General features: G+C 49.8%; 1 protein-coding gene across 3 annotated transcripts; it reads right to left on the bottom strand.

Moving 5' to 3' along the window:
* Positions 1-173: 173 nt before the first annotated feature.
* FAM83A (family with sequence similarity 83 member A) lies at positions 174-27,850 on the bottom strand. 3 transcript variants are annotated; one of them, XM_012451590.3, is made up of 4 exons: positions 27,179-27,850; positions 17,011-17,135; positions 3,209-3,477; positions 174-714 (listed from the first exon to the last, which is right to left on the bottom strand). In XM_012451590.3, the coding sequence occupies exons 1-4, from the start codon at positions 27,656-27,658 to the stop codon at positions 704-706; spliced, it is 885 nt and encodes a 294-aa protein (XP_012307013.1). In that variant the 5' UTR covers positions 27,659-27,850; the 3' UTR covers positions 174-703. The 3 variants fall into 3 exon arrangements, with proteins under 3 accessions (XP_012307013.1, XP_012307011.2, XP_021529295.1); XM_012451588.2 differs by lacking the exon at positions 174-714 and adding an exon at positions 19,471-19,638 and having other exon boundaries at positions 2,946-3,477; positions 27,179-27,658; XM_021673620.2 differs by lacking the exons at positions 174-714; positions 3,209-3,477 and adding exons at positions 7,734-8,015; positions 19,471-19,638.

Here is a 27,850-nt window from a genome sequence, read left to right as displayed (position 1 = left end):
ACTCACAATTGCCAGGTATGTAAAACCACCCCTAATCCTCTGGTGGAAATGGTTGTTGGGGGGCCTTGGGAATCCAGAGCAATGGCGCAGCCTGGAGTTGGGGGGTCTCAGAGGCTGTATCGCTCAGGTAAAGCTAGATCATGGTGCAGGAAGAAACAACCCCCAAATCGCAGTGGCTTAAACAACAAAGGTTTATTTCTTGCTCACTACATATCTATGGGGGGTGGTGGGGTGGAGTGGGGGATTCTGCTTATTGCTTAGGACCCCGGGCTGGCAGAAGAGGGCTTCCACTGGAGATCCGCTTCTATGTGGCAACCTGCACCAAGGCTCTCAAAGCTTCGCCAGAAGCAACCCTCAGCTTATGCTCCACTCACCAGGGTAACCCTCACCTAACCTCCCAGGAGGCAGCACGTCACACAACACAGGTGCCCAAGAGAGGAGAAACTGCACCCTTGTCAACAAAGGCCACCATGGAGGGGAGATTGCTGATGGAGAGTGGCCAGGAGTGGGGGGCTTGTTCCCACCTGCCGGTTCTCCCCTGTCCGCCAGGACTGAGCTGGACACAGGCACAGGCTGAGGCCTTTGGAAAGCTGAGCCTGGGAACTTCAGTCACCTGGCAAGCTTTGCCTTCCTTAAATTTTCTCAGCAGATGGTGAAATCCAATTTGGAATGCTCAGCTGGGGCGGGTCATTCTAACCTCATCTCAGCTGTCAGCTGCGAAACAGCAGGGTCAGGGCTGGGGTTGAGAAAGCTACCAGGACCAAAGCGTTGTTTTTTGTTTGTTTGTTTTGTTTACTTTCAGGAACTAAGGAAGAAAAAAGTGAAGGACAGAAATACAATAATTAATAACAATAATAATAAAAGAAATCAGAAGCCAAGATGCCGCTGGCCATGCTGGGAGCAGAGGAGAATTGGCACAGAAGGATGGATGGGCAGAGGGGACCGGGGAGGATGCCACAGGCTGTCGGGGTCAGAGGCCACCAGGAGGAAGAGCGCTGTGCTCTCGGCCCTCCACAGAGCAGGCTGAGCTTCCCAGCTGAAAACCAAGGAGGGAGAAGATGTTGCTGAGGTGAGTGGTGGCAGGAGAGGGCCTGGAAATGGGAGTCGCCACCTGCTCCCCTCTGACTCCCCAGCATGGGTCACATCCCACTGACCCCACTGTCACACCTGAGGTGCAGAGTTAACTGTCACTTTCTCTGGGAAGTTTCCTCTATGTCCCACCCACCACAGGGCCAGCCACCCCTACTCTATGTTCTCTCTTTCTCTCTTTTCTTTTTTTTTTGTGATGGAGTCTTGCTTTGTCGCCCAGTGCTGGAGTGCACTGGCGCAATCTCAACTCATTGCAACCTCCGCTTCCTGGGTTCAAGCAATTCTCCTGTCTCAACCTCTTTAGTAGCTGGGACTACAGGTACACGCCACCACACCCAGCTAATTTTTGTATTTTTAGTAGGGACGAGGTTTCACCATATTGGTCAGGCTGGTCTCGAACTCCTGACCTCAGGTAATCCACCCACCTCGGCCTCCCAAAGTGTTGGGGTTACAGGTGTGAGCCACTGCGAGTGGCCCCTCCTGTAGGCTTTCTAAGCATCCTAGATTTCTTTGCACTCAGCTAGGCTGTGCCTTCAGGACCTAGCACTATCCCAGGAACAAAGAGGGGCACTGTGAATTGAGAAAGAATGAATGATGGGGCTTGTGAGGCTCAGCATTTATTCTTCAAGAGATGACCAGGATGGACAGAGGCACCTAGATCTGGGGACAGCTGAGTCCTCCCTGCTGCTCAAGACTGGCATGGGCACCGTGGTAGGGTCCTGGCCACTGACAACTCAAGCTCCCAGGTCCAGCCTAGACTCCAGGGACCTCCAGGCCAGGCCAAGTCTCTCTGAAGCAAGAATCTGAGTCTACTAAACTGCCTTGTCCAACCCAATCCCAGACTCCTCAGCTGGCTCCATTCCTGGTGGCTACAGCTTCAGACAGTCCCATACAACTCATGGATACCGGTTCTGGGGCCTTATCCCTAACTCATCCGGCCCAGGGATACCCCAGTATTAGCCTTTCCAAGGAGGAGAGGTTTTCACTACTCTCCTGAAACATTCAGAACGTTTCCACACCTTCTCTTCAGTTTTTCTTTGCTGAATCTTTTGGGAGTGAACCATTCCTGGGCACTGGGAACCAGAAGTACCAACCTACCATCTACTGCTTGGTGCCTCAGTTTACCCATTGTAAAGCTTGGGCTGCATTTGCCACTTCTTACATTACAGAGTTGTGGGGACCATTACTATGAAAGCCCTGGATTGAAGACAGGGACTCAGTTTTCATGATTTTGTCCTCTAGCTGCCCCACAACCTCCCTGGAACCTTCTGGAATGTGCCGCACAGGTCAAACTAGAGAGGGGAACCCAAGGGCTGGTGGGGGTCGGCGAGTGGATGGCCTGGGGCCTGGGAACACTGAACTATGGCAATGATTGTGAGTGCCTTTTCCTTTTTCTTTTCTTCTTTTTTTTTGAGAGGGAGTCTCCCTATTGCCCAGGCTAGAGTGCAATGGCGCCATGTTGGCTCACTGCAACCTCCACCTCCCGGGTTCAAGCAATTCTCCTGCCTCAGCCTCCCGAGTAGCTGAGATTACAGGCGCACGCCACCATGCTTGGCTAATTTTTGTATTTTGTTGTGTGTTTCATTTTCTTTAATCAAAAGTTCAGTCAAAATTTTTGTATTCTTAGTAGAGACGGGGTTTCACTATGTTGGCCAGGCTGGTCTCCAACTCCTGACCTCGTGATCCGCCCGCCTCGGCCTCCCAAAGCGCTGGGATTACAGGCGTGAGCCACCGCGCCTGGCCTTGAGTGCCTTTCAAAGGGAAGCGCGCTCAACACCCGTCGCTGTGGAGGTGGGTCCTCGGGCCTCCAGGAGTGCCCAGCCTGGGCCTGCGGAGGGCAGCGGGGGAAGGGACCTTCAGAAGTGAGGGGAGGCCTGCAGGAAGGGCCTCCAGGCGGGGGTCAGCCTCGGCACCAGGCCCAGCTGCTCCAGCTGCAGCCGCGTGGGCCTGTAGGCGCTCAGGTTGCTGTAGACGGCGGCGGGCGGGCCGTCGTGGGGCCGCGGGGACAAGTGGGCCTGGGGACTCAGGGCCCCCCAGGGGCTGTGGTGGGGCTTGAACCGGGGCGGTGGAGGCGGGTGCAGGGCCGCGGGGCTGCCGGGCCCTGGAGACGCGGACACACTTCGGGCGCGGGGATGGCTGCCCGCTGAGCAGCCGCTGAAGGGGTTGGAGGACGTGCGGTCACTGGCGGGGCCGCTGCTGCTGCTGAGGCGGCCGTTGGCAGGGGCTGCTCGGGGCGGGGCGGGGGCGACCAGCCGCGGGGACCTCAGGCCCATCACGGGCTTGGAGGAGGCGTAGAGGTGGCGGAACTCCTCGTCAAACAGCTCCACCGCCTGGCCCGTGAACTTGGAGAGGATGTTCCGGTGCACGTGTCCGCAGAGCCAGGTGAAGCTGGAGGGGAAGAGGATAGAGAGTGAGGGAGGAGGAGGGGGAGGGAAAGTGGGAGGAGGGGGAGGGAAAGTGAAAGGAGGGGGAAGGGAGGGGAGGGAGGAGGAGGGAGAGGAGGGAGAAGACGAGGAAGAGGGGGAGGGGAAGGGTGGAGGAGGAGGGGAAAGGAGGGAGGAGGAGGAGGGGAGGAGGAGGGAGAGGAGGGAGAAGAAGAGGGGGAGGGAGGGGGAGGAGGAGGAAAAGGGAGGAGGAGGGGAGGGGGAAGAGGGAGAGGAGGGGAACAGGTGAGGAGGGGAAAGAGGAGGAGGAAGGGGAAGGGAAGAGGGAGGGGGAGAAGGGTGAAGAGGAGGAGCGGGGAAGAGCAGGAGGAGAGGAGTGGGGGAGAGAAGGACGAATAGGAGGCTTGGCCGGCCCCCACCCCAAGACCCTCCTGGCGTACCCTGGGATTTGTGGGTCCCCTCAGGGAAGGGACGGAAGGGAACCAACCCATGCCCACTGCCCCTCCTTGCAGGCTCATTTCATCCTGGCAGAAGCCCTGAGAGGGAGACGTCGTGGCCCCTCTCTTAGAGACCACAAAACTGAGGCTCAGCGGCCAGAGCGTGTTTGCAGGCGAATAATTAAGATGCCAGAGCGAATCCCGGGCCTCAAGGCTCCCTCCTGGTGCTCAGATTGCAGCTCCTTAGTGGCTCCCTAAGGAGGCAGAAAGGGGGCTGATTCCCCCGCGCCTGGACTCCGCGCTCAGGGGAGTCACCCAGCAGCCGGGCTTTCCGGTCTCCAACTGTGGAACGCGCAGCGCCAGCTCCCCTAACCACATGGGGGTCAGGGGTCAGGAAAGTCGCTGCAAAAGGCTGCGTTTTCATGAACATCTAAAGCGTTCCTGAAAGAGGATTCGGCTCCGTTTTCAGGCACAGGGACCCCGCAGGGATGAGCGGAGGAGGAGCACCGTGCGCCTCCCGGAGACGCTGACAGGCGCGGTTTATGGAGGAAGCACTCAGACACGGGTGTGTGTGTGGGCGGGGGGCGTGGGGAAAAGAAACCCTCAAGGACAGGCCTGGGCCCACCACTTACAGGTTAGCGGGAAAAGTCAAATGCCTAAGGCACTTACTACTTTGTGTGATTCTCAGATTTAACCAAACTCTTTTCTGTTTCGGATGGAAACTCCTTTCATCCCCCACCCGCAATGCTTGAAACTCTGGTGACAGCATAGACCTCCGAAGAGCACCAGGCTAGAGGTTCCTGGGCTCCTGCTCAGGTGAACTTGAAGCAAGGAGAGGAGGATGGTCTGGGTAATGGTCGCCAAGCCAGGACAGGGCCAGAGCTAAGCAGAAATGAGACCACCAAGGATGGGGTCTCAGGCCCCCGCCCCCAGCCCACCTGTCTTGCCACCCAAAGGCTTGGCCTCAGCCAGGGGTTGGGGGTTCCCTGCTCTGTGAGGCAGGGTGGGGCCGCACAGGGCTCCAATAATCCTGGGAACAGCAATGAGGCTTTGTTTAAATTTCACCTCCCGCCAGGAACCACCCACTCTCCAGGAAAGGTGAGCCAGCCCTGCCACTGTACAGGAGGCAAGCCCAGGGACCAAGGGCCATGCTGTGCTTAGAAGCCAGACGCCCTTTGTGGTCTGAACCAGGCTGTATCAGGCAACATAGCTGCTGCTTTGCTCAACAGAACAAGTCCAAAGATGTCCTGGCAGCTCCTCAGGCCCCCAGCACCTATGTCCCCGCATGCACTGTGCCCTGGCCCCCAGAGCCCCCACGCACCTGCCACCCACCCACCCATCTCAGGCTTTAGCCTTTATACTTCTGATCACAGCCCATGAGCAGAAATACGTTTTATTTCTATTGTTTTTGGCCCATAAGTCTGAGGCATTCACTTCGTCATCACCTTTAGCTCAAGACCAAACTCTACTTACTCATTGGTCTAGTCATCTCCCATTTTCATTTATTTAGCTATTTAATGGGTGATTTTAAATAATACAGTAAGCCCTTGTGATCCCACCACCTAAAAGAAAAGGTAACATTTTTTTTATTAACTTTTTTTCTCTTGGCAGAGATGAGGGTCTTGCTATGTTGTCCAGACTGGTTTTGAACTCCTGGCTTCAAGTGATCCTCCCTGCTTGGCCTCCCAAAGTGCTGGAATTACAGGCATGAGCCACTGCACTTGGCCAAGGTAGTGTCTTGAGGATAGTCCACATCTAGCCACAGGGTCTCTCCTTGTATCTCTTTCCCAGGACTCCTGAACTAGAACTCAACACATCATGAATCCTGTGATCATAACACTCTCGCTTTCCTTTTTCCATAATTAAAGAAATGTTTTCTATATTATTGGAAGTAGATATCTTTGTTTTCATTGTGTTTATATGTAATCTTGTGAGATATTTTTTCACTTAATATTACGTTGCTGAGATTTATCATAGTTTCATTTGTTGCAGTACTTCATTATATATATATGTATTTTTGAGATGGCATCTGGCTCTGTTGCCCAGGCTGGAGTGTAGTGGTGCTATCTCAGCTCACTGCAACCTCTGCCTCCCAGGTTGAAACGATTCTCCTGCCTCAGCCTCCTGAGTAGCTGGGATTACAAGCGCATGCTACCACACCTGGCTAATTTTTGTATTTTTTTTTTTTAGGAGAGACAGGGTTTCACCATGTTGGTCAGGCTGGTCTCGTACTCCTGACCGTGTGATCCACCTGCCTTGACCTCCCAAAGTGCTGGGATGACAGGTGTGAGCCGCCTCGCCTGGCCTGCAGTACTTCATTTTTGACTGCTGTGTAATATGGCACTGATGGCTGTGTCGTGGTGCGTTCATCACCTCCCTCTGCTAGGCATTTGGGTTCTATTGGGAACAGTGCTGCTGTGAACATTCTTATATATGTCTTCTACCATACATGTGGACCAGCTTCTTGTGGAAATACACCTAGGAGTACAGTTGCTGAGTTACAAACTAGGTGGGTATTCAGCTTTTGGAGAAAACTCCAAAATCTTTCCACAGTCATTGTCCCAATTTGCAATCCCATCAACAGTGCGTAAGAGATCCCTGAAATCCACCATTTGGTGTGGTCAGTCTTTTTATTTCTGTGCCGATTGGAGAGGTGTGAAATGGGGACTCATTCTAGCCTTGACTCACGTTTTCCTGATCTCATGATGCTGCACATCTTGCCACGTTTTTTTTTTTTTAACCACGTATTTCCTCTTTGGTGAAACGCCTGCTTATGTCTCCCACCTACTTCTCCGTTGTGTTCTTGTGCCCTTGTGAATCTCGGCACTAATCTCTGTCATGGGTGTGCATCCTTAATAGCTGCTTCCAGTTCGTAACTGATTTTCACTTTTTTTAAGATGTCTTTTTTTTTTTTGAGATGGAGTCTCGCTCTGTCACCCAGGCTGGAGTGCAGTGGCACGAACTCGGCTCACTGCAACCTCCACCTCCTGGGTTCAAGCGATTCTCTTGCCTTGGCCTCCCAAGTAGCTGGGACCACAGGTACACACTACCACGCCCAGCTAATTTTTGTATTTTTAGTAGAGACGGGGTTTCACCATGTTGGCCAGGCTGGTCTCGAACTCTTGACCTCAGGTGATCCACCCACCTTGGCCTTCCAAAGTGCTGGGATTACAGGCGTGAGCCACTGCGCCAGACCCTGAACCAACATTCTTAATTGTATCATAGTCAGATTAAGCAAACTTTTATGGTCAGTGCTTTTTTTTTTTTAATATGTGTATTTTTTTTTAAAGAAATCTAAGAGTTTTAAAGTTTATTTTCAACATTTAAATTATTTTCATCTATTGCAAGTCTATTTGTAAGCAAATGCGTGCGAGGTGGGTAATAATCCCGTTTTACATACGGGGAATTATTTTTTCCGGTTCCTCCTTTCTCCACTGCTTTGGCATGCCCTGTCATGTGTGAGTCTGAGCCTGAGCTTTCTCTTCTGTGTGTCAACGTGTCCCTCCTCCAATGCCACATTGTCTTGATTACTGCAGTTTCATGACAAGTCCTGAACTCTGCTAGGGCGAGTCCTCCCTGTTTGTTTTTCTTCTTCAGATTTATCTTGGCTATTCTTGGAAAAGCACATTTTACATCACGACCTACAAGTACATAACTACACGATAATTTCCAGAATATCCCTTGCCTCAGTCTGTTCTGATTATTTTTATTCTATTCTGTGTCATTAAAAAAATGCTAGACATCATCTACTAAATTCATTTCACACCCCACTAATGGATGGTGAGGCACGGTTTGAAAAACTGTATTCTTTCAGCACACTGGATGGCCAGAACACAATGTGCTTTTATTCAATCATTCATTCATTCAACAAATATTTGTGGCCATGTATAACATATCAGGTGCCGTATTTACTGTACTTCATGCCAGGAAAGCAACAGAGAAGAAAACATACCCAGTCCAGTTCCTGACCTCATGTTGTTTGCAATCTTGGTTAATCAAGTTCACAAATAGTTCCAAATTATGATGGGTGTGAAGCCATGGGGGATAAGAGGACTTGGGATGGGGTGATCAGAGGTCTCTGAGGCAATGATCTGGAAGCTGCCACCTGCAAGATGCAGTGTTAGCAAGATAGAGACAGCAGGAATGAGCTCTCCCACGGAAGGCACAGATAGCAAGTGCAAAGGCCGTGAGGCTGGAAAGAGCATGAGAGACCCAGGAGGAGTCCCGTGCGGCTCAAACACAGTTGAGGAGGGAGGATCCCACTGTGACAGAGATCCTGGTAAGGATGGAGATTTTTTTTTTCTAGGAGCAGTGGTGAATATTGAAGGATTTTAAAGATGGAAGTGGTTTGATCTTCTTTGTGTGTCTTTTCCTGGGAGAGAAAACCCATGGGTGGCAGTGAGGGCAGGGCAGGAAGCCAGTTAGAATCAAGGATGGTGTCTTGCTGTTCTTCCCAGTGCCGATTTTGCCTGCCTCCTCCCCACCCCTGAAATCCTTGTCATCCTTCAACGCCCAACTCCAGCTAATGGCACCGACCTCCCGGACCCGCCAGGCAGAAGTGGGGCTCCCTCTCGGCTGACCCCAGAGCACTTCCTTAGCTCCTGCTGATCTTAGAGCACACACACCACTCCACCTGCCCACTCAGCAGTGTTTCTTGATGGCACTGGCATGGCACCTGTGCTGGGGTCAGACCCTCAACCAGCCCTTCAGTGTTGAAATGCACCACCTCAGCCCTCTAGCCTCGGAGGAGGAAGCAGGGCTCGTCAGATTGGGAGAACCGTATACAAACAGAAGGAGGGGCCAAAATATCTGAAGCCCCAGGTACCTGGGCTAAAAGAAAGGGATGAAGGGCCTCTTCTGATTTGTTTTCTTGTTTTTGCTGGAAATAACTCTAAGGGGAGACTGGTCCCAGGGAAGATGATCCCTGAAAGGCTGGTAAACAGATCACCTTTGAATGACAAGTGCAAAATCATTGTGGGTTTCCTGACCTCCTTCCAGGAGCTGGCTCCTCCACAGCTCTCAGGAATGACAGCAAACAAAAATGGCCCTGCATGGATCCAGGCCACGGCCACCCTCCTCCTGAGCCACACATCAGGCTAACAAGCCCAGCCGCTAGCTTCACAGGCATTGGAGAGCCAATGACTCTTGTCAAGGAAGCTGGTGACCATGGGCCAGTCACCTCCCCTCTCTATGCCTTAATCCCCCACCCTGTCAATTAGGAGGATAACACCTTCTTCAAAGCATTGTCATAAGGATTAAATCCTTATTATAGTCCTTTTTTATTTTTTGAAATGGAGGCTCACTCTGTCCCCAGGCTGGAGTGCAATGGTGCAATCTTGGCTCACTGCAACCTCCACCTCCGGGGTTCAAGAGATTCTCCTGCCTCAACCTCCCGAGTAGCTGGGACTACAGGCACGCACCACCACTCCTGGCTAATTTTTTGTACTTTTAGTAGAGACGGGGTTTCACCATGTTGGCCAGGATGGTCCCGATCTCTTGACCTCGTGATCTGCCCACCTCGGCCTCCCAAAGTGCTGGGATTACAGGCGTGAGCCACCACGCCCGGCTGCTGGCTTCTTTACTTGGGAAGTGGGTTGGGCAGTGGGGTTGAGAGGGGTTAGGGGTTGAGGGGGTGGGGAAAGGCATGTTTCTCCAGCACTTTCCCTCTAACAAACCCTGCAGAAGGACGACACCCATGAAGGGCCCTTCCCTCCTAGAATAATGCTTCACAAATAACATAAATTAGTGTTCTTTAATAATAATAACTCTTTTCTAATTCACAGAAACCTATTGGAAAGTGAGGCCAAATCATTTTATACAACAGACAAAAAAAATATACAATATCAGTTAAGCATAAAAATGCCGGTAACAGTAGCAATCACGGCCTGCCTGGTCAAGCTCACTAATCCTCTTCAGACAGACCCTGCTTGGAATTATAATTATTAAAATCAAAATAAATTTGAAAGTATGAGTAATACTGATGTCTTAACAATACACTCTTAAGTGACCTTTTTTTAGTGCATCTCAGATGCCTAGCAGCTAAGTATTTACGCTTGCTGTTTTACTTAATTCTACAACAACAGTTCTAATACAAATAGAGTGTCTTATTATTTTCCATTTTGTTCTGATGAGGAAACAGGCCCAGAGAAATGACAGGTATACAGCTACTAAGAGTTGGGTATCGGCTGGGTGTGGTGGCTCACGCCTGTAATCCAAGCACTTTGGAGACCAAGGCGGGTGGATCACCTGAGGTCGGGAGTTCAAGACCAGCCTGACCAACCTGGTGAAACCCTGTCTTAAAAATAAATAAATAAATAAATAAATAAATAAAATAAATGGAAAAAAAAAGAGTTGGGTATCAAGGCTGGCGCGGTGGCTCACGTCTGTAATCCCAGCACTTTGGGAAGCTGAGGTGGGCAGGTCATGAGGTCAAGGGATGGAGACCATCTTGGCCAACATGGTGAAACCCCGTCTCTACTAAAAATACAAAAATTAGCTGGGTGTGGTGGTGCAAGCCTGTAATCCCAGCTACTCGGGAGGCTGAGGCAGGAGAATCACTTGAACCTGGGAGGCAGAGGTTTCAGTGAGCTGAGATCTCACCAATGCACTCCAGCCTGGTGACAGAGTGAGCCTCCATCTCAAAAAAAAAAAAAAAAAAAAGAGTTGGGTATAGAGGCTGGGAGCGGTGGCTCACCCCTGTAATCCCAGCACTTTGGGAGGCTGAGACTGGCAGATCACTTGAGGTCAGGAGTTCAAGACCAGCCTGGCCAACATGGTAAAACCCCCATCTCTACTAAATATACAAAACAATTAGCAGGGTTTTGTTTATTTGTATATTTGGTGGCGGGAGCCTCTAATCCCAGCTACACAGGAGGCTGAGGTGGGAGGATCGCTTGAACCAGGAGGCTGAGGTTGCAGTGAGCTGAGATCATGTCACCACCTCACTAGGCAATAGAGCATCTCAAAAAAAAAAAAAAAAAAAAAAGTCAGGTATGACCTAACACATTTAAATTCTTGTTCTTCTGGGGGAAGCATAATGTATGAGATATTATGTTTGGTTTAAAAGTGAAATGATGTGGATTTGAGGATTTGAGGGTGGAACAATTCATATTTTGAGAAGCTAAAGATAGATATTCTGTTTTCCTGAAGGTGTTAAAGGGAAGTTTATCTTGGGAATGTGTTTCAGCTTAATCTGCCCAGCATTTGAGACCCATCTGGGAGAGGGAGGAAGCCCCCCACTCCTAGAGCAGTTCTGATCTCCCTGACATGTTCAAAATCCCTCCCAGTTGCTTAAGCTCCTTCATCAGTTTTCATCATATGCACAGATAATAAGAACTTGTTTCTCAGCCTTTTATCTTTACATCTCTGTTTCCAAATGATTGTGTTCCCAGGCCTTCTCCTTTTTCCACAGATATACCCGCCCCATGGTCGTGTGCAAAGCAGCTAGTGGGTCCTGGGAAGGTGCAACATTTCTCAAAAATAATTGCCTGATCTTTAACTTTGGGGCAGGACTTTATAGATAAGAGCATCTGGGTAAGAGGTTTTTTTTTTTTAGATGGAGTCTTGCTTTGTTGCCAGACTGGAGTGCAATGGCACGATCTCGGGTCACTGCAACCTCCACCTCCTGGGTTCAAGCGATTCTCCTGCCTCAGCCTCCCAAGTAGCTAGGACTACAGGCATGCGCCATCACACCCAGCTATTTTTGTATTTTTAGTAGAGACGGGGTTTTGCCATGTCGGCCAGACTGGTCTCAAACTCCTGACCTCAGGTGATCCACCCGCCTCGGCCTCGGAAAGTGCTGGGATTACAGGCGTGAGCCACCGCGCCGGGCCGGGTCACTTTAAAGTGGATCATGAGGAGAGTTCAAACTGTGCCTGTTCTTCGATTTCTTCCCCATGTTCAGGGAATCCTCAGCTCTTCCAGCCCTTGGCTCAGCCTCCTTCTTCCCGTTACTGATGTTCCCCAGGGCAGAATGTCTGTCTGAAAAGGGAGTGTCGGAGAGCGCTGCAAAAATTCCTCAGCTAATATTCACAATCTCCAGAAGGGGGAAACACCCCAATGTCTATTGATTGGTGACCAGATAAACCAATTGTGGTCCATCCGGTCCGTGGAATATTGCTCAGCCATAAAAAGGGACGAAGCGCTGACACTCTACAACTCGGGGGAGCCTCGAAAACGTTAAGTGACAGAAGTCAGCCACAAAATGCTGCATATTGAATTAGAATACCATTTCCATGAAGCACCTGGGACAGGTGCTTACGTCGGACCCTCCATGCTATGAAGGGCATTGCAGACCTCAGGACAAGCTGGGCAGGAAGGTGTGAACTGCACTTGAGATGCCTTCTAAGCCGCATTCTTTTTTTTTTTTCCCATAGCCTTGTTCTCCTAACTTCAAATTCTAAAACGTTTGAGGAGGGAATGGTCTGTACTATTCTGGAGATTCTTCTCTGAAAACTGGCCCCACCTTAGGCCTGGAAGGGCAGCCGCGCTTTTGCTACGTGCGTGCCAAGTTCCCTTCTGCCAGCCCTGCCCCAGCCACAGGTTACTGGCTCGGGGTGGACACCAGACTCAGAGGCAGCTCATCCATTGGTTGGTGATCTGGGCAGACAGAATGGCTGGACCCGGGGTGACAGTGGTGGGGGCTGGGCTGGGAGGCCGCAAAGCTCAGGGACAAGGAGGTCAGATTTAACTCATACGATCCATGAGGCAGGAGAGAGAACCAGAAAAAGAAGCTAAACAACAGGCTTGTGGGCCCATGAAAGCCAGAGTGAGCGGCTTTGACCCTAGCTTTTCCCAGACTTGAGGAGGCCTGGCAGCCCCTGCTCCTGCCCCTGGCTGTGCCTGAGATTAACTGCCAGCCTCACAGCAGCCCCTCCCTTCTGCCTTGACTTAGGCAGTTTAAGTAGATTTTCTGTACCTTACAGTGAATCAGACTTGACGAACTTAATAGGAACCAAAATGTCAAAAAACGGTGCACGAAGGTCCTTGTTGTGTTTGGGAAGAGAGGAGTATTATGACACAATTTTAGACTTTGTTTGGAAAATGTGCAAAGTACTTTAAAAACTGAGGGAGTCCCATTAAAGGAAAAGAGTAAAAATATAGTTTATTGAGCTTCGTAGCAAGCAGAAAAAAAAAGGGAGCTACCTAAAAAAAGAGTAATATGAAAACCTGGGCTGGGTGTGGTGGCTCACGCCTGTAATCCCAGCACTTTGGGAGGCTGAGGTGGGCGGATCACAAGGTCAGGAGATCGAGACCATACTGGCTAACATGGTGAAACACTGTCTCTACTAAAAATTTAAAAAACAATTAGCTGGGTGTGGTGGTGGGCGCGCCGTTGTAGTACCAGCTACTGAGGAGGCTGAGGCAGGAGAAGGCAGGAAAATCACTTGAACCAGGGAGGCAGAGGTTGCAGTGAGCCGAGATGGCATCCTTGCACTCCAGCCTTGGGGGAACAGAGCCACATTCCAGCTCAAAAAAAAAAAAAAAAAGAAAGAAAACCTGTCCATTCAACTGCAAACACAAAAGGGGAAAAGCAAAGCAAAGTGAAAATATAAGTATTAGAAATAGACTTAAATAGATCAGCAATCACAGTAACTAAGAAGATTATACCTATTAAAAGACAGAGATGATAAAATTATACTTTCAAAAACTTGAATGAGGCTGGGACCGATGGGGTTCATGCCTGTAATTAGATCAGGAGTTTGAGACCAGCCTGACTATCACTGTGAAACCCCATCTGTACTAAAAGTACAAAAACTAACTGGGCATGGTGGTGCAAGCCTGTAATCCCAGCTACTTGGGAGGCTGAGGCACGAGAATTACTTGAACCCAGGAGGCAGAGGTTGCAGTGAGCGGGGATCGGGCCACTGCGCTCCAGCCCAGGCAACAGAGTGAGACTCTGTCTCAAAAAAAAAAAAAAAGAAAAATTAGGCTGGGCATGATGGTGCACACCTGTAATCCCAGCACTTTGGGAGGCTGAAGCAGGTGGATCACGAGGTCAAGAGATCGAGACCATCCTGGCCAACATGGTGAAACCTCGTCTCTACTAAAAAAAAAATTAGCTAGACATGGTGGCATGCGCCTGTAATCCCAGCTACTCGGGAGGCTGAGGCAGGAGAATCGCTTGAACTCGGGAGGCGGAGGTTACAGCAGCGCCACTGCACTCCAGCCTGGTGACAGAGCAAGACTCCGTCTCAAAAAAAAAAAAAAATTAATGCTATGTCGTTCATAAAAGACACACTTAAAATCTAACCGCAAGTTGAAAATAATGGGATGGAGAGAAGGTTATATGCTGTGCTGTAGACTAAATGTCTGTGTCTCTCCCAGATTCATATTTGAAATCCTAATCCCCAATGTGATGGTATTAGTGTATAGGACCTTTGGGGCATGATTGGGTCATGAAGGTAGAACCTTCGTGCATGGGGTTAGTGCCCTTGCAAAAGAGGCCCCAGTGAGCTCTCTCACCCTTTTTTACCATGACGGATAAAGATACACTTTCACTGTGTGAAGACAGTGAAAAGACAGCAGTCTATGAAACAGAAAGCAGGCCTTCCCCAGACACTGAATCTGCCAACACCTTGACCTTGGACTTCCCAGACTTCAGGACTGTGAGTAATGAGTTTCCGTAGTTTATAAGCTACCCAGTCTATGGTATTTTATTACAGCAGCCCCCGTGGACTAAGACATTGTACAAATATAAGCCCAAGGAAGACTGGAGGTCGTAATGTTAATATCGCTGAAAGTGGAATTTCAGCTAAACGGCACTAATAAGGCTAAAGAAAGATAGCACAGTTTAAGTGTAAGGGTTTTTTTTTTTCCTTTCTCTCTTTCCCTTTATGCTCATTTGTCTCTGGCTAGAGATTTTGCAGTTGGCTTCACCTGCCTTTGGAACAGCCTCTCCAGCTCCTGCTCCCTGGGGAAACAGCGAGCGCATCCGAACCACCCCCTGGAGACCTGCCTTTCACTCCCAGCGTATCCCAGTGTTTGTGCTCATATTTCATTGGTCACTGCTATGTGTTTGCAGCACAGGAAGTAAGATAAGACACAACCAGTTGCCCCTTCTGCACTCTGTCACATTCATCACCTTCCTAAATAAAATGTTCCCAAATGACCTTCGGCTGTTCCTCCCTTCCTCAATTGCTCTCTCATTTCATCCGACTCACAAAACCCACCATCAAATCCACTTCCCTAGTGCTGCCACTGAGAACATTTCAAAGAATATCTTTTAAGCTCTGTAGTTGAGTTTCAAAGACAGACCCAGGCAAGGCAGCATTGCTAGAATAAGTGAATGGTCAGTCATTTGGATGTAGGAGTCTATGTGTGAGGGTCTAAACACAAATCGAGGCCAGGCGCTGGGCTCATGCCTATAATCCCAACACTTTGGGAGGCTGAGGCTGGTGGATTGCCCGAGCCTAGGAGTTTGAGACTGGCCTGGGCAACATAGTGAGACCCTAGCGCTATAAAAAATTAGAAGTTAGCTAGGTGTGGTGGCGCACACCTAAAGTCCTAGCTACTTGGGAAGCTGAGGTGGGAAGAGCCCAGGAGATCGAGGCTGCAGTGAGTTGTGATCACGCCACTGCCCTCCAGCCTGGGTGACACATCAAGACTCTGTCTCAATCGATAAAAAGAAATTGAAGAGACATTTTCCCCAAAAAGACATGCAGAGGACCAACAAGCACAAGACCTTAACATGGTTGGCCATCAGTGAAAAATGCAAACCAACACCACATGAGACATCACTTCATACCCCCAGGATCATCAAAGAGGGGACCAATGATAGGTGCTGGCTAGGACTGCGGACATTAGAACCCGCATACATTGCTGGCATCAATGTAAAATGGCATGGCCATTTTACATTCCATACTGTGGAATAAAAATCTGGCAGTTCCTTAAAGGGTTAAACATAGAATTGCTCTATCACCCACAATGTCACTGCTAGCAGATGCTCAAGAGAACTGAAAATCTGTGTCCACACAAGAAATTGTACATGAGTGTTCACAGCAGCATTATTCATTAGGACTGAAAAGCGGAAACACCCCAAAAGCCCATCAACTGATGAATAGATAAATAACATGTGGTACGTCCATTCAACGGTGGGAATCTTGAATACATTTTGCTAAGTGAAAGAAGCCAGTCACAGAAGACCCCATATTATATGATTCTATTCATGTGAAAGATCTAGAATTGGCAAATCTATAGTGGCAGAAGGTTGATTAGTGGCGACGTAGGACTGGGGAGATCTGGAGGAGATGAGGGGTGACTGCTAATGGTTATGGGATTTTTTTAATTGGGATGATGATAATGTTCTAGAACTGACTGTAGTCATTGTTGCACAACTCTGGAATTATACCAAAAATCAACGAATTGCACACTTCAATGAATTATATGGCATGTGAATTAATAAATCTCAATACATTTATTTTAAAATAAGAAAAATTAAATAAATGAAATGGGCCTGGGCGCAGTGGCTCACACCTGAAATCCCAGCACTTTGGGAGGCCACGGCAGGTGGATCACCTGAGGTCAGAAGTTTGAGACCAGCCTGGCCAACACGGTGAAATCCTAAAGTCTCTACTAAATCCTTAGTCTCTACTAAAAAATCAAAAATTAGCCAGGTGTGGTGGTAGTGCCTGTAATCCCACCTGCTTGTGGGGCTGAGGGTGGAGAATAGCTTGAACCCTGGAGGTGGAGGTTGCAGTGAGCCATGATTGCACCATTGCACTCCAGCCTGGGTGACAGGGCGAGACTCCATCTCAAAAAAAAAAAAAGGAAAAAAGTGTAATGGGGTGTGCACACACACAAGTAAACAAATTTTTTATCACTTTATAATCACATCTAAGATATCTGAGGAGGGAAAGAGGATTCTATGTCCTATTGCAATATTACGGGAAACTGAGGCATCTGGAAATGCCCCTCTACCTGGAATTCTCGCCAGGCCCAGATTTCCTGCCTCTCACCCCATTTATGTGAAGCAGCTCCAGCTCCGGGCAGAGGGAGATGTCCTGGGAGCTGCTGGTGGTGTGTGTGTGAGCAGCAGAAGCTGGTCTCACTCTGCCCTTGTCCTCCACGAATCCTTGACCTGAGATGAATCCAGGGCTCACCTGTAAGATCCAGACAGGACGAGCCTCCAGTCTGAGATGATGAACTTCTCCTGGATTTGGCCAGCGAATTTCCTTCCTGACTTGGCACAGTACACCTCTCCTTCCACACTTCGGATGGAAATGTTCTGTTGGAGGGAAAGTCGAGGTGTCACTCCCTAATTCTGTTTATAGAGATACATTTGGGCATGAGGCTGGATGTGTGTGTTCCCCTTATCCCCATTCTGTGTTGAAACCTAATCCCCAGGGTGATGGTATTAGAAGATGGGGCCTTTGGGAGATTAGGTCATGAAGGTGGAGTTCTCGTGAATGGGATGAGTGCCTTATTATTTATTTATTTATTTGAGACACAGTCTTGCTCTGTCGCCTAAGTTGGAGTGCAGTGGCCCAATCTCAGCTTACTGCAACCTCTGCCTCCCAGGTTTAAGTGAGTCTTCTGCCTTAGCCTCTTGAGTAGCTGGGACTACAGGTGCATGCCACCATGTCCAGCTAATTTTTTGTATTTTTAGTAGAGGGATTTCACCGTGTTAGCCAGTATGGTCTCGATCTCCTGACCTCGTGATCTGCCTGCCTCAGCCTCCCAAAGTACTGGGATTACAGGTGTGAACCACTGCACCCAGCAGATGAGGGCCTTATAAAGGAGGCCTAGAGAGCTGCCTCACCCCTTCGGCCACGTGAGGACACAGCAAGAAGACAGCTATTTATAAGCCAGGAAGTGACCTTCACCAGACGCCTAATCTGCCAGCACCTTGATCTTGGAGTTCCCAGCCTCTAGAATCATGGGGAATACATTTCTGTTGTTATAAGCCACTGGTCTATGGAATTCTGTTACAGCAGCTGTGATGGACTAAGACAATTTGTGTAGGAAAATGGCTGGTAGAAGTTTCACTAAAATGGAGATGTGTTATCTCTGGTTGGTGGGATTCTGGGCCATGTTAATTTTTTCTTTGGGCTGAATTGTCAAAATTGTCTTCGTTGTCTTCGCATTAGCTGGCAACAAAAAGAAAAGGAGAAGGGGGCAGAATTCAAATAAGGCAGCAAATAAAAGCAAGGCAAGGGCCTGATGCCTACGGAGCCCTTAGTCTGGGTCCCCGTGAGCCACAAGAGGCCTGGCAGTCAGTTGGAGGCAAGCCCAGCCCTGCCTTGTAAGTGTCTTTAGTGACCTGAGTCCCTGACCCCAAGCTGATCAGAGGGAAGGCCTGGTACAGCCAGAGGAGGTGGTTTTGTGGAGGTCGCAATAGACCCTGTATTGTCTTAAGCAAAGGTATGTCCACATCCCTACCGTGGCTCTATTTGCCCCTTGCCTTCCCTGTAGCACCTGCTGCCCCTGTCCTAGGCCTGGAAGGGTGGAGAAATGGAAGGGGAGGTGAAGTGTGGGAGTCTCAAGATTAAGGGTGAGGGAGGTGGAGTACTGTCTGGATTCCACGAGGGACTGCTGGTAGCTCGGCAGACTCTGGGAAGGGCGGTACTGACTCCAGCTGCTTCCCTGAGGCTTCTCCATAGCTCTGTGAGATCTTGAGAGGAGGGACAAATCTCATCACCCTACGATGAGCAGAGGACTGTCAGGTGTGGCCAGCATAGGCCATGAAAGCAAGGCTAGCTCTGACACTCTTGACCTGGTTTCAATGACCAAGGAGGTGTGATCCACGTCATGCCAAGCAGACCCAGCAGTCGGAGGTCCCAAGGCCTGAGGCAGCAGGAGGCAGCCCTGAACTCAGCTGCATCTGTGCAGAGAAGGGAGGGAGGGAGGAGGCTTCATTCTTATCTGGGAGGTTCTTCCAGAAGAAAGAACCTCTCTTGCCTGAACTAGAGGAAACTGATCAAAAGAACTCTGAGGGCCACTCATCAGCTGTTCAGCCGGAAGCTACAGTGGTTTTCACATTTGACTTTGAATTAGTTGTCCTTAAATTTGTGTGACGAATCAAACCCTTATCTCTGGGTTTCTCTTCTCTTTGCCAGGAGAGGGAAGTAGGGGGTTCAGTTAAGTCCAAGAGGATCAATGTCTTGCTGGGGCCAGTGAGTTGTGAACATGTACCCACAGGCTCTGGAGGTTGCCTGCCCTGTGAGATGCATCCCTTGGGCTTCCCCAGCTGAGAGAACAGGAGTACATGGCAGAGATGCTGCGCACCAGATACCCATGACCCTTTTCATCTCCCGACACCCATGCATCTGGGTGAGGTAATGAGTTATAAGAGAAAGCGATGAAAGTCTCTTCCAGGTCAGATCCTGGAAACATCCTGCAGAGTCCTCCAGCCTTCTCTCTCCCTGTCATGGCTATCTTGGAGGCCATGTATTTCTCACGATGTAGCTACAAGATGGAGGAGGCCTGTCCAACCTACATAGGAGTTTGTTTGAGCAAGAAATGAACCTTTATTGTGTTAAGCTATTAACACAAGATGGGGGACATTTGTGACTACTGCATAGACTATCCTATTTGGACTAATATCTCATCGGGGCCCCTACCTTGAGGTGACTGTCAGAGATCTGGACTTTGTCACACATCTCCTGGAAGAGCTTCACACCTCCCTGGTCCAGGAGCACACAAACGAACACCCCACGCTTGTTGGCTGCCTCTAGAATGTCACAGAAGATCTCCACATCCGTGAACACATCCATCAGGATGACCAGTACCTGGGCCAGGGCAGAGGGTTCAGTTATCAGAAAAGTCAGGGCCAGGTGCTAACTAGTTTTAGCCAAACTGCCTGAGTCCCAGTGGACCTGGGAGACCTGTTCCCATTGGACCAGATAGGAGAGGATAGGGGGAGAGTGGGTCTGACTGGGCAGGATTAAAGGAAGGAAAAGGAAGGGCTGGAGTGGAGGCCCCTGCCCCCCTCCCGATCCCACCCCTCCTGCCCCACCACGTATCCGTTGGCCCCTATGCCCATTGTGGGACTGGGGAGGGCAGAGGAGGAAGGGAAAAGGCTAGAAAGTGGAGAGCAGAGAACAAGAAGCACCTCAGCAGGTTCCAGAGGGGAATAAAGTTAAGGTTATGGATTCTCTGCCACTTGGAGCTAGAGGGCACACTATGGGCACTGATTTTCAAATGTCATTAAGCTGTGGAATTCTCGCCTCACACAAAATCCCATGTGGAGGCTCCATATATAAACAATTAGAACAAGCTTCCCCCTGTGGGAGGGAGAAGGGAGTCATGCTCTACCCACAGCTGCTGCATCATCTGTCATAGTAGAAACTGGGGAGGGGAGTCCTAGACATCCAGCAAGCAGGAGAGATACCTGTGTTCCCCCTGCCAAGCATTCATTCCCTCTTCTTCTGCCAGCAGCATCCCAATTTAACTTTAAGGAATTGCCTGTCCTCCACAATTAATGTGGTTTGGATGGATCTACTGCCATCTCCTGATTGGACATGGGGAGAGCACATGACCAGGGCTAGACCAATGGGAGCATTGCATCCCCTGCTGGTCACAGAGGTTGGTCCAGAGGTGGTCACGTGATCTAAGTTATTCTAATGAGAGTCAGCCCAGGACTTTAGCTGGGACTCCAGGGAAAAGGAGGTGCTCTTTCTACAAGTTTGCTTAGCTGGTAGTTTATAAGCAATGGCTGCTGGCAGCCATTTTGCTACCTCTTGGGGAAAGCCCACCTGACAATGAAGCCAGCTCTGGAGAAAGCAGCCAGGAGGTAGAGACAGAGTCCCAGCAGTGTCATTTGGACACCTGTTCCAGCCATGCCTGAGGCCAGCGCTACCCTTAACTTTTCCACTGTGGATGTCAATGAATGTTTCTCTTCTTCTTCACCTTGTTTGGGTTTACTCTCTGTCACCCAATCATGAGTCCTTTCTAGTACCTTAATTGTGATATGTTGACATCCAGCTTATTAGGCTTATTAAGTCATTAAAAACATTGATTACCATTGGGCTTGGTGGCTCACACCTGTAGTCCTAGCACTTTGGGAGACCGAGGCAGGCAGATCATTTGAGGTCTGGAATTCGAGATCAGCCTGACTAACATGGTGAAACCCTGTCTCTACTAAAAATAAAAAATAAAAAAATGAGCCAGGCTGGTAGCACACACCTGTAGTCCCAGCAACTGAGGAGGCTGAGGCAGGAGAATCACTTGAACCCAGGAGGTGGAGGTTGCCGTGAGCTGAGATTGTGCCACTGCACTCCAGCCTGGGCAACAGAGTGAGACTCCATCTCAAAATAAATAAATAAGTAAATAAATAAAAATAAAAAATGTTGATTACAATGATTATGCAGAAGCTGTAAGATAAGGTGAAATGTTTATAGCCTGAAGTTAAACCTGCTGTATAATCTCAACAAATGTGTATTAACAATGAATTAAGTGAAGAAAGAAAACACCACCAAGTGATAGTGTGTCCACGATGATTGCCAGTGAGTGAATGCAGATACTGTCAGTGGCAATGGTGGGGATGCAGTCAGAGAAATCCATCATTAGGTGACTTCTTCATTGTGTGAACCTTGTAGAGTATATTTACACAAACCTAGATTATATATATATATATATATATGTACTTTTTCACATGGAAAACCAAATGTCCCAGCACCATTACTGAATACTAATCATTTTTTCTATTTCATCTCAATGTCAATGTCAAGTGCATATCAGGTTTCCATATATCCTCCATAATTATCTTTTCCTTCCTTCCCTCCCTCCCTCCCTCCCTCCCTCCCTCCCTCCTTCCTTCCTTCCTTCCTTCCGATATACATCTATATCCATGAGCAGAGGGGTGACTTTGAATAGAATGAGAGTTTCCAGCTTCAGTTTCCTTAGTGATTTTGGGAGCTCAGGATATTTTTCTTTCACAGGGAATATGGCCATTCTCTTTCTCCGGTAATAATAATGTCCCACTATCTTTCTAATAATTGAAATATATATATATATCACCTATATATATATTTTGGAGATGGAGTTTTGCTCTTGTTGCCCAGGCTGGAGTGCAATGGTGCGATCTTGGCTCACCGTAACCTCTGCCTCCCGAATTCAGGCGATTCTCCTGCCTCAGCCTCCTAAGTAGGTGGGATTATAGGCACGTGCCACCATGCCCGGCTAATTTTGTATTTTTAGTAGGAACGGGGTTTCTCCATGTTGTTCAGGCTGGTCTTGAACTCCTGACCTCAGGTGATACACCCTCCTTGGCCTCCCAAAGTGCTGGGATTACAGGTGTGAACCTCCATGCCCGGCACAATATATTTTTTTAAACCACCATCATCCGGGAAGTAGCAAGGAAAGAGAGGCGTCTTGCTGACAGGCCAAACTGATGGCTGGTATCCACTTGGAACCAACTTTCTGTGATGTGGATGGATAGCTGGACAGGGGGGGAAATCCTCAGAAATTGCTCACCCTGAGCAGGAAACCGGAAAAGATGTTCTAATAACGAGGCTGTGATCATTAGAATCACACAGTTAATTGTCTTGCACACGTTTACTGAAATACCTCTTCCAAGGTATTGACAAAAGAAACAATTCCCTCCCTCCCTTCCCAATCGGTCAGTAAGTACTTCAATTCTGTGCCAATGTATCATCATTTTCCTGAGATACGCTGGTGAGCTGGTGACTGAACAGAGACAGGGGCAGGTTTGGAAATAACCCAGCATCCTGAATTAAAGGATGCTTGGAAATACAGGCTCACCTGTCTAGGTTTATCTTGTTTGCCTCCGGTTGCGATTGTCCTCCAGCTGGATTAATCCGAACACAGTTACTGGTTTGGAGCACTATTCTTCCTTAGAAGGTATAGTGGGTTGAAGGCTGGGCATGGTGGTTCACGTCTGTAATCCCAGCACATTGGGAGTCTGAGACTGGGGTATTGCTTAAGGCCAGGAGTTCAAAACAAGCCTGGACGACATAGTGAAACCCCCATCTCTACTGAAAAGACAAATTGCTTTCCCTTCCTTCTCTGCCCGCAAATGCTTACTCAGCCTTTGAGACTCAACTCTGAGGCCACCTCTCCCGTGAAGGCTGCCCTAGGCCCTCCCTTCACTTCCAGGCACCAAGGGTGGCCCAAGCCTGGGACTGCACCGTCTAATTCTTTCTCCTCTCCCCTAAGGAGCAGGCAGTTGGCAGGAAGCTCCCTAGAGGTCCACTCTGCTGTCCTGGGTGTGGGGCTGGCCGGCACGTTAGGCTTTGTAGAATAAGAAAAGGGTTTCTTTTTGAGACAGAGTAGTCTTGCTCTGTTGCCCAGGCTGGAGAGCAGTGGCGCCATCTCAGCTTACTGCAACCTCCACCTCCCAGGTTCAAGCAATTTTCCTGACTCAGTCCCCCAAGTAGCCAGGATTACAGACACCTGCCAGCACTCCTGGCTACTTTTTGTTATTTTTAGTATAGTCTGGGTTTCACCATGTTGGCCAGGCTGGTCTCGAACTATTGACCTCAGGTGATCCACCTGCCTCGGCCTCCCAAAGTGCTGAGATTATAGGTGAGATTATTCCACCACGCCCAGCCTGGAATAAAGGAATTTGAGCATGAAGGGAAGGAAGGAGAATTCTTGCTTCTTCTAGAGTGGAAACTGCTCCAGGAAGCACCTCTCGGCTGGGTCTCTCAGTTTGTTGCCTTCTGGCTGGTCTCAGGATGCTGAGGCTTAGGACAGGGAGAATTCAAATCTATTTCCTCACTCTCTCCTCCTCTTCTAGCCATCTACATCCACAGACAGCCTGGGCTGAGGCTCCAGCTCCCTGGCTGTCTATGGGAGCTGGCTGTCCCTGGGCCCTTGCATGTGGGGGTGTGTGTACGTGCATTTGTTTATGTGCATGTGTGCGTGCGTGTGTGGCAAGGACACCACAAACCCTGTCTTCCACTCTTGAAAATTATTGGTGATCTCAAAGAGCTTTTATTCATGTGGATTATAGCTATTGATGTTTGCCATATTAGAAACTAAAACTGAGAATTTTTTGAAATTGTTCTTTGTTACTAATAGAATGCCTGTATAACCAATAATTAATAACCAATTCATTACTCTTGGGTGCCTGGCAGACAGTCAAATGGGTGAAGCCCTGAGGGTCCCAGGACAACAAGGAATGGTGGGGACTGTAGCAAAGGGGATCCACCCAACAAAGTAGCTACAACCCCCCACTAGCAGACTCCACCTGTTAAGAGGAGCTGGAAGTTCTTACTTTCAGGTGATATCTTCAGATTTTTTTTTTTTTTTTTTGAGATGGAGTCATGCTCTGTTGCCCAGGTTGGAGTCAGTGGTGCGATCTGGGCTCACTGCAACCTCTGCCCCCAGGGTTCTAGCAATTCTCCTACCCCAGCCTCCTGAGTAGCTGGGATTACAGGCACCCACCACCATGCCTGGCTAATTTTTTTGTATTTGTAGTAGAGATGGGTTTTTACCATGTTGGCCAGGCTGGTCTCGAACTCTTGACCTCAGGTGATCTACCCACCTCAGCCTCCCAAAGTGCTGGGGTTACAGGCGTGAGCCACCGCACCCAGCCAACTCTTCAGACTTTTTAATGTTCTAAGTTCATAATGTGCTGTGTTGGTCAAAAGGACATCAGTGGGCCTCAGGGTCCCAGAGGTGGATGCAGGAGCCTCACTGGGTGTGGAGTGGGGAGGAGAGGGCCTCAGCTAGGGGACTGTGTTTTATAAACCCTAACCTGGCTTCCTTCAGGGAGCCTCTGTCACCGTTCGAGCAGCTGCAATTGACAATTTCCCCAACAGCATTGGTCCCCACCCCTCGGGAGAACACTGAACTTCATGCAGAAAGACCAGAACTGGCACACTCAGAAACAGGCCTTGGAGCCTGGAGGGACCTTAGTCTGCCATAGGAGCTGAGCCGTAAGGAGTCCAGGGACTTGCCCGAGGGGGTGCAGCCAGCACCGGGCCCAAGGCAGCGTAGGCACTCCTGGCCGCCTGCCTGGACACATCCTCAAATTCCGCCCTGCCACAGAAACACAAAACACTGCTCCAAAGCAGCCCAGCCGTGCTCCACCTATCGCTACCTTCCACTTAATTTTCCAGAATTCCGCTCCCTCCCTCCCGCTCCATGCATGGCCTCTTCACCCTTGATGGCTTTTTCTGGAACTTTAAGATTTCACACAGCATTGAATTTGGGAGGGAATTCATTTATGAGATTGCAACCTTAGCAAAAAAACAATCCAAATATCAGCATGGTCTTTTATGAGTTCTTCTAAATGTAACAAAATAAATAATTTGAATATGAGAGAGGGAGAGAGCGAGACAGAGAGGGTTTTACAGATGATGAATGTCTTTCTTTGTGGTCCATTCTCCCCTGCTCATCTGCAGCATCAGGAGCGAGGGGTGGGCACCCACAGCTCAGGACATCACTTGAGGCTAGAGGTCCCGGGGCATGGGGAGAAGCCCTGATCCAGCTCTTACGGTGCCTGAAATCCTACCAGCCAAGCTCTGGGCTTGGAGGGTTTTTTCTCTTCTATTTTTCTTTCTTTCTTTTTAAGCATATTGAGTGAAAGCTTTTTCTCTAAGACACTTATCAAAGTGCGAATGTTCTGGGGAGAGAGAAACCCCCTCTACTGCCTACCCTATCTTCTGCCTGGTCACTGGCTAGATTCAAGAGCCAAAAGGTCATTTGTGGGCAGACAGGTCTTAGCAGAATCTGAGAGGAAAAGGGGCAAGGGTGAGCCCAGCAGAGGGGCGCCCTTACATTTGGAAGCGCAAACACAGCCTGGGGAATTCAGGAAAGGCTTCCCGGGGAAGAGGCTTTCATGCTGGTCCTGCAGCAGGAGCAGGTGTGGCAAATGAAAAGCAGGGAAGGCAAGCGGGGCCAGGCAGAGAGAACAGAACATCCAAAGACCCAAAGACAAGCTCCGCAGGGCATGTGGAGTAGAGCGGAAGGAGGCGGGAGCCACGCTAAGGAGTTTGCACTTCCCATTATGGGCAACTGGGAGCTACTGAAGGCTCTAAGCAGGGAAGGGAGCAAATTAATTTGTAGTATAGAAAAAGTCACTCTAGCAGGGCACTGTGGCTCATGCTTGTAATCCCAGCACTTTGGGAGGCTGAGATGGGCAGATCACCTGAGGTCAGGAGTTCAAGACCAGCCTGGCCAACATGGTGAAACCTCATCTCTACTAAAAATACAAAAATCACCCGGGTGTGGTGGCGCACACCTGTAGTCCCAGTTACTCAGGAGGCTGAGACAGGAGAATCACTTGAACCCAGGAGGCAGATGTTGTGATGAGCCGAGATCACGCCACTGCACTACAGCTGGGGCCAGAGAGAAAGACTCCGTCTCTCTCTCTCTCTCTCTCTCTCTTTCTCTCTCTCTCTCACACACACACACACACACACACACACACACACACACACAAAAGAAAGAAAAAGCTGCTCTACTGCAGTATGGAGCCTGTGAAGCTGGGGATCAAAATGGAAGAGGGGGCCAGGCATGAAGCAATTGTGGGAGTTCTGGTGATAGGTGGTGATACGTGGTGATGATAGGTGGTGACAGGTGGTGATAGGTGGTGATAAGGGGTGATAGATGGTGATAGGTGGTGATAGGTGGTGATGATAGGTGGTGATAGGTAGTGATAGGTGGTAGGTGGTGACAGGTGGTGACAGGTGGTGATAGGTGGTGACAGGTGGTGACAGGTGGTGATAAGAGGTGAGAGGTGGTGATGATAGGTGGTGATAGGTGGTGATAAGGGGTGATAGGTGGTGATAGGTGGTGATGATAGGTGGTGATAGGTAGTGATAGGTGGTGATAGGTGGTGACATGTGGTGACAGGTGGTGATAGGTGGTGACAGGTGGTGATAGGTAGTGACAGGTGGTGATAGGTGGTGACAGGTGGTGATAAGTGGTGATAGGTGGTAACAGGTGGTGACAGGTGGTGATAAGTGGTGATAGATGGTGACAGGTGGTGATAGGTGGTGACAGGTGGTGACAGGTGGTGACACGTGGTGACAGGTGGTGATAGGTAGTGACAGTTGGTGATAGGTGGTGATAGGTGGTGACAGGTGGTGATAGGTGGTGATAGGTGGTGACAGGTGGTGATAGGTGGTGATAGGTGGTGATAGGTGGTGGTTGTCTGGACCCTGGTTGTGACAGGTGGGATCAGGAGGTCAGTGGTCCAGGGCAAGGTTGACAGCAGGGCCCGCAGCAATGCCCCTACATCCAAAGCCCCAGTCATCTGGACTCTGTCCCTGGGAGCAAAATGCACCCCTCCCTGCTCTATCTGTCCCCCATCCTCCCGCTACTTGGTCAAGGAGACAAGCGCTCTGGAATCGGTACCTGGCTGGTCCGGGTGATGCAGCGGCGGACGAGGTCTCTGATGTTGTTGTGTTTGTCGGTCTGGAAGTACACAGTGGCACTGGATTTTTCCTTCAGGTAGGGCTTCTCGGCCGAGGCCCAGCTGTGCAGTACGGCCGGCTCACTGCCCTCCGAGGCCACAGGGAAGTAGGTGCCTGACTGCAGGGAGCTGGAGTCCAGCGCCTTAGGGCCTGGCTCAGCCCCTCCCAGGGGTTCTGGGGGGCAGGGGGGTTCCCTGGCCTGAGCCTGGATGTACTGGGCCTCCACTGAGGACAGGAAGTCCACCTCACCTTCCTGGCTGAGCGCTCGCCAGTAGGCTTCAGGACCCCCATCCAAGAGGGCGTCTGTGGCCAGCCGGGCGCTCTCATTGTCACTGAAGTCAGCCCTGGCTGGCCGGACCCACTGGCTCTTGACATCTTCCAGACGCTTCCGGATTTTGCCCAGGTGCCTCGACCGGCTCATGCTGCCCGTCCCTGGGTGGTACTGGGGGAAGCTGGCACGTCGGCTCCTGCAGATGTGGGAAGCCAGTGGACCGCACCCTGGAGAAGTGAGGCTCCCGCACCCCCAGGAGGCTGCCTGCTCCCAGGCCCAGCTTGCAGGACACCTCTGAGAAGTGACTTCCCGCTGTCCTGAGCAGCGCTTCTCAGAGCTCCT

Source organism: Aotus nancymaae, unplaced genomic scaffold (assembly GCF_030222135.1).
Source record: "Aotus nancymaae isolate 86718 unplaced genomic scaffold, 86718_ANA_hifiasm-v0.15.2.pri h1tg000036l, whole genome shotgun sequence".
In the NCBI taxonomy this organism is placed as follows: Eukaryota; Metazoa; Chordata; class Mammalia; order Primates; family Aotidae; genus Aotus; species Aotus nancymaae.
The sequence above is the reverse complement of the archived record's forward strand: the minus strand, read 5'-3'. Positions and strand labels throughout refer to the sequence as shown.

Excerpts from the sequence above, each read along its gene's own strand:
- FAM83A (XM_012451588.2), bottom strand. The coding sequence starts at position 27,658 with ATGAGCCGGTCGAGGCACCTGGGCAAAATCCGGAAGCGTCTGGAAGAT. Across the intron at positions 17,136-19,470 it reads TCTCTGACAGTCACCTCAAG|AACATTTCCATCCGAAGTGT; the intron begins GTAGGGGCCCCG and ends TCCCTCCAACAG. Across the intron at positions 3,478-17,010 it reads GTCCTGTCTGGATCTTACAG|CTTCACCTGGCTCTGCGGAC; the intron begins GTGAGCCCTGGA and ends CTTCCCCTCCAG.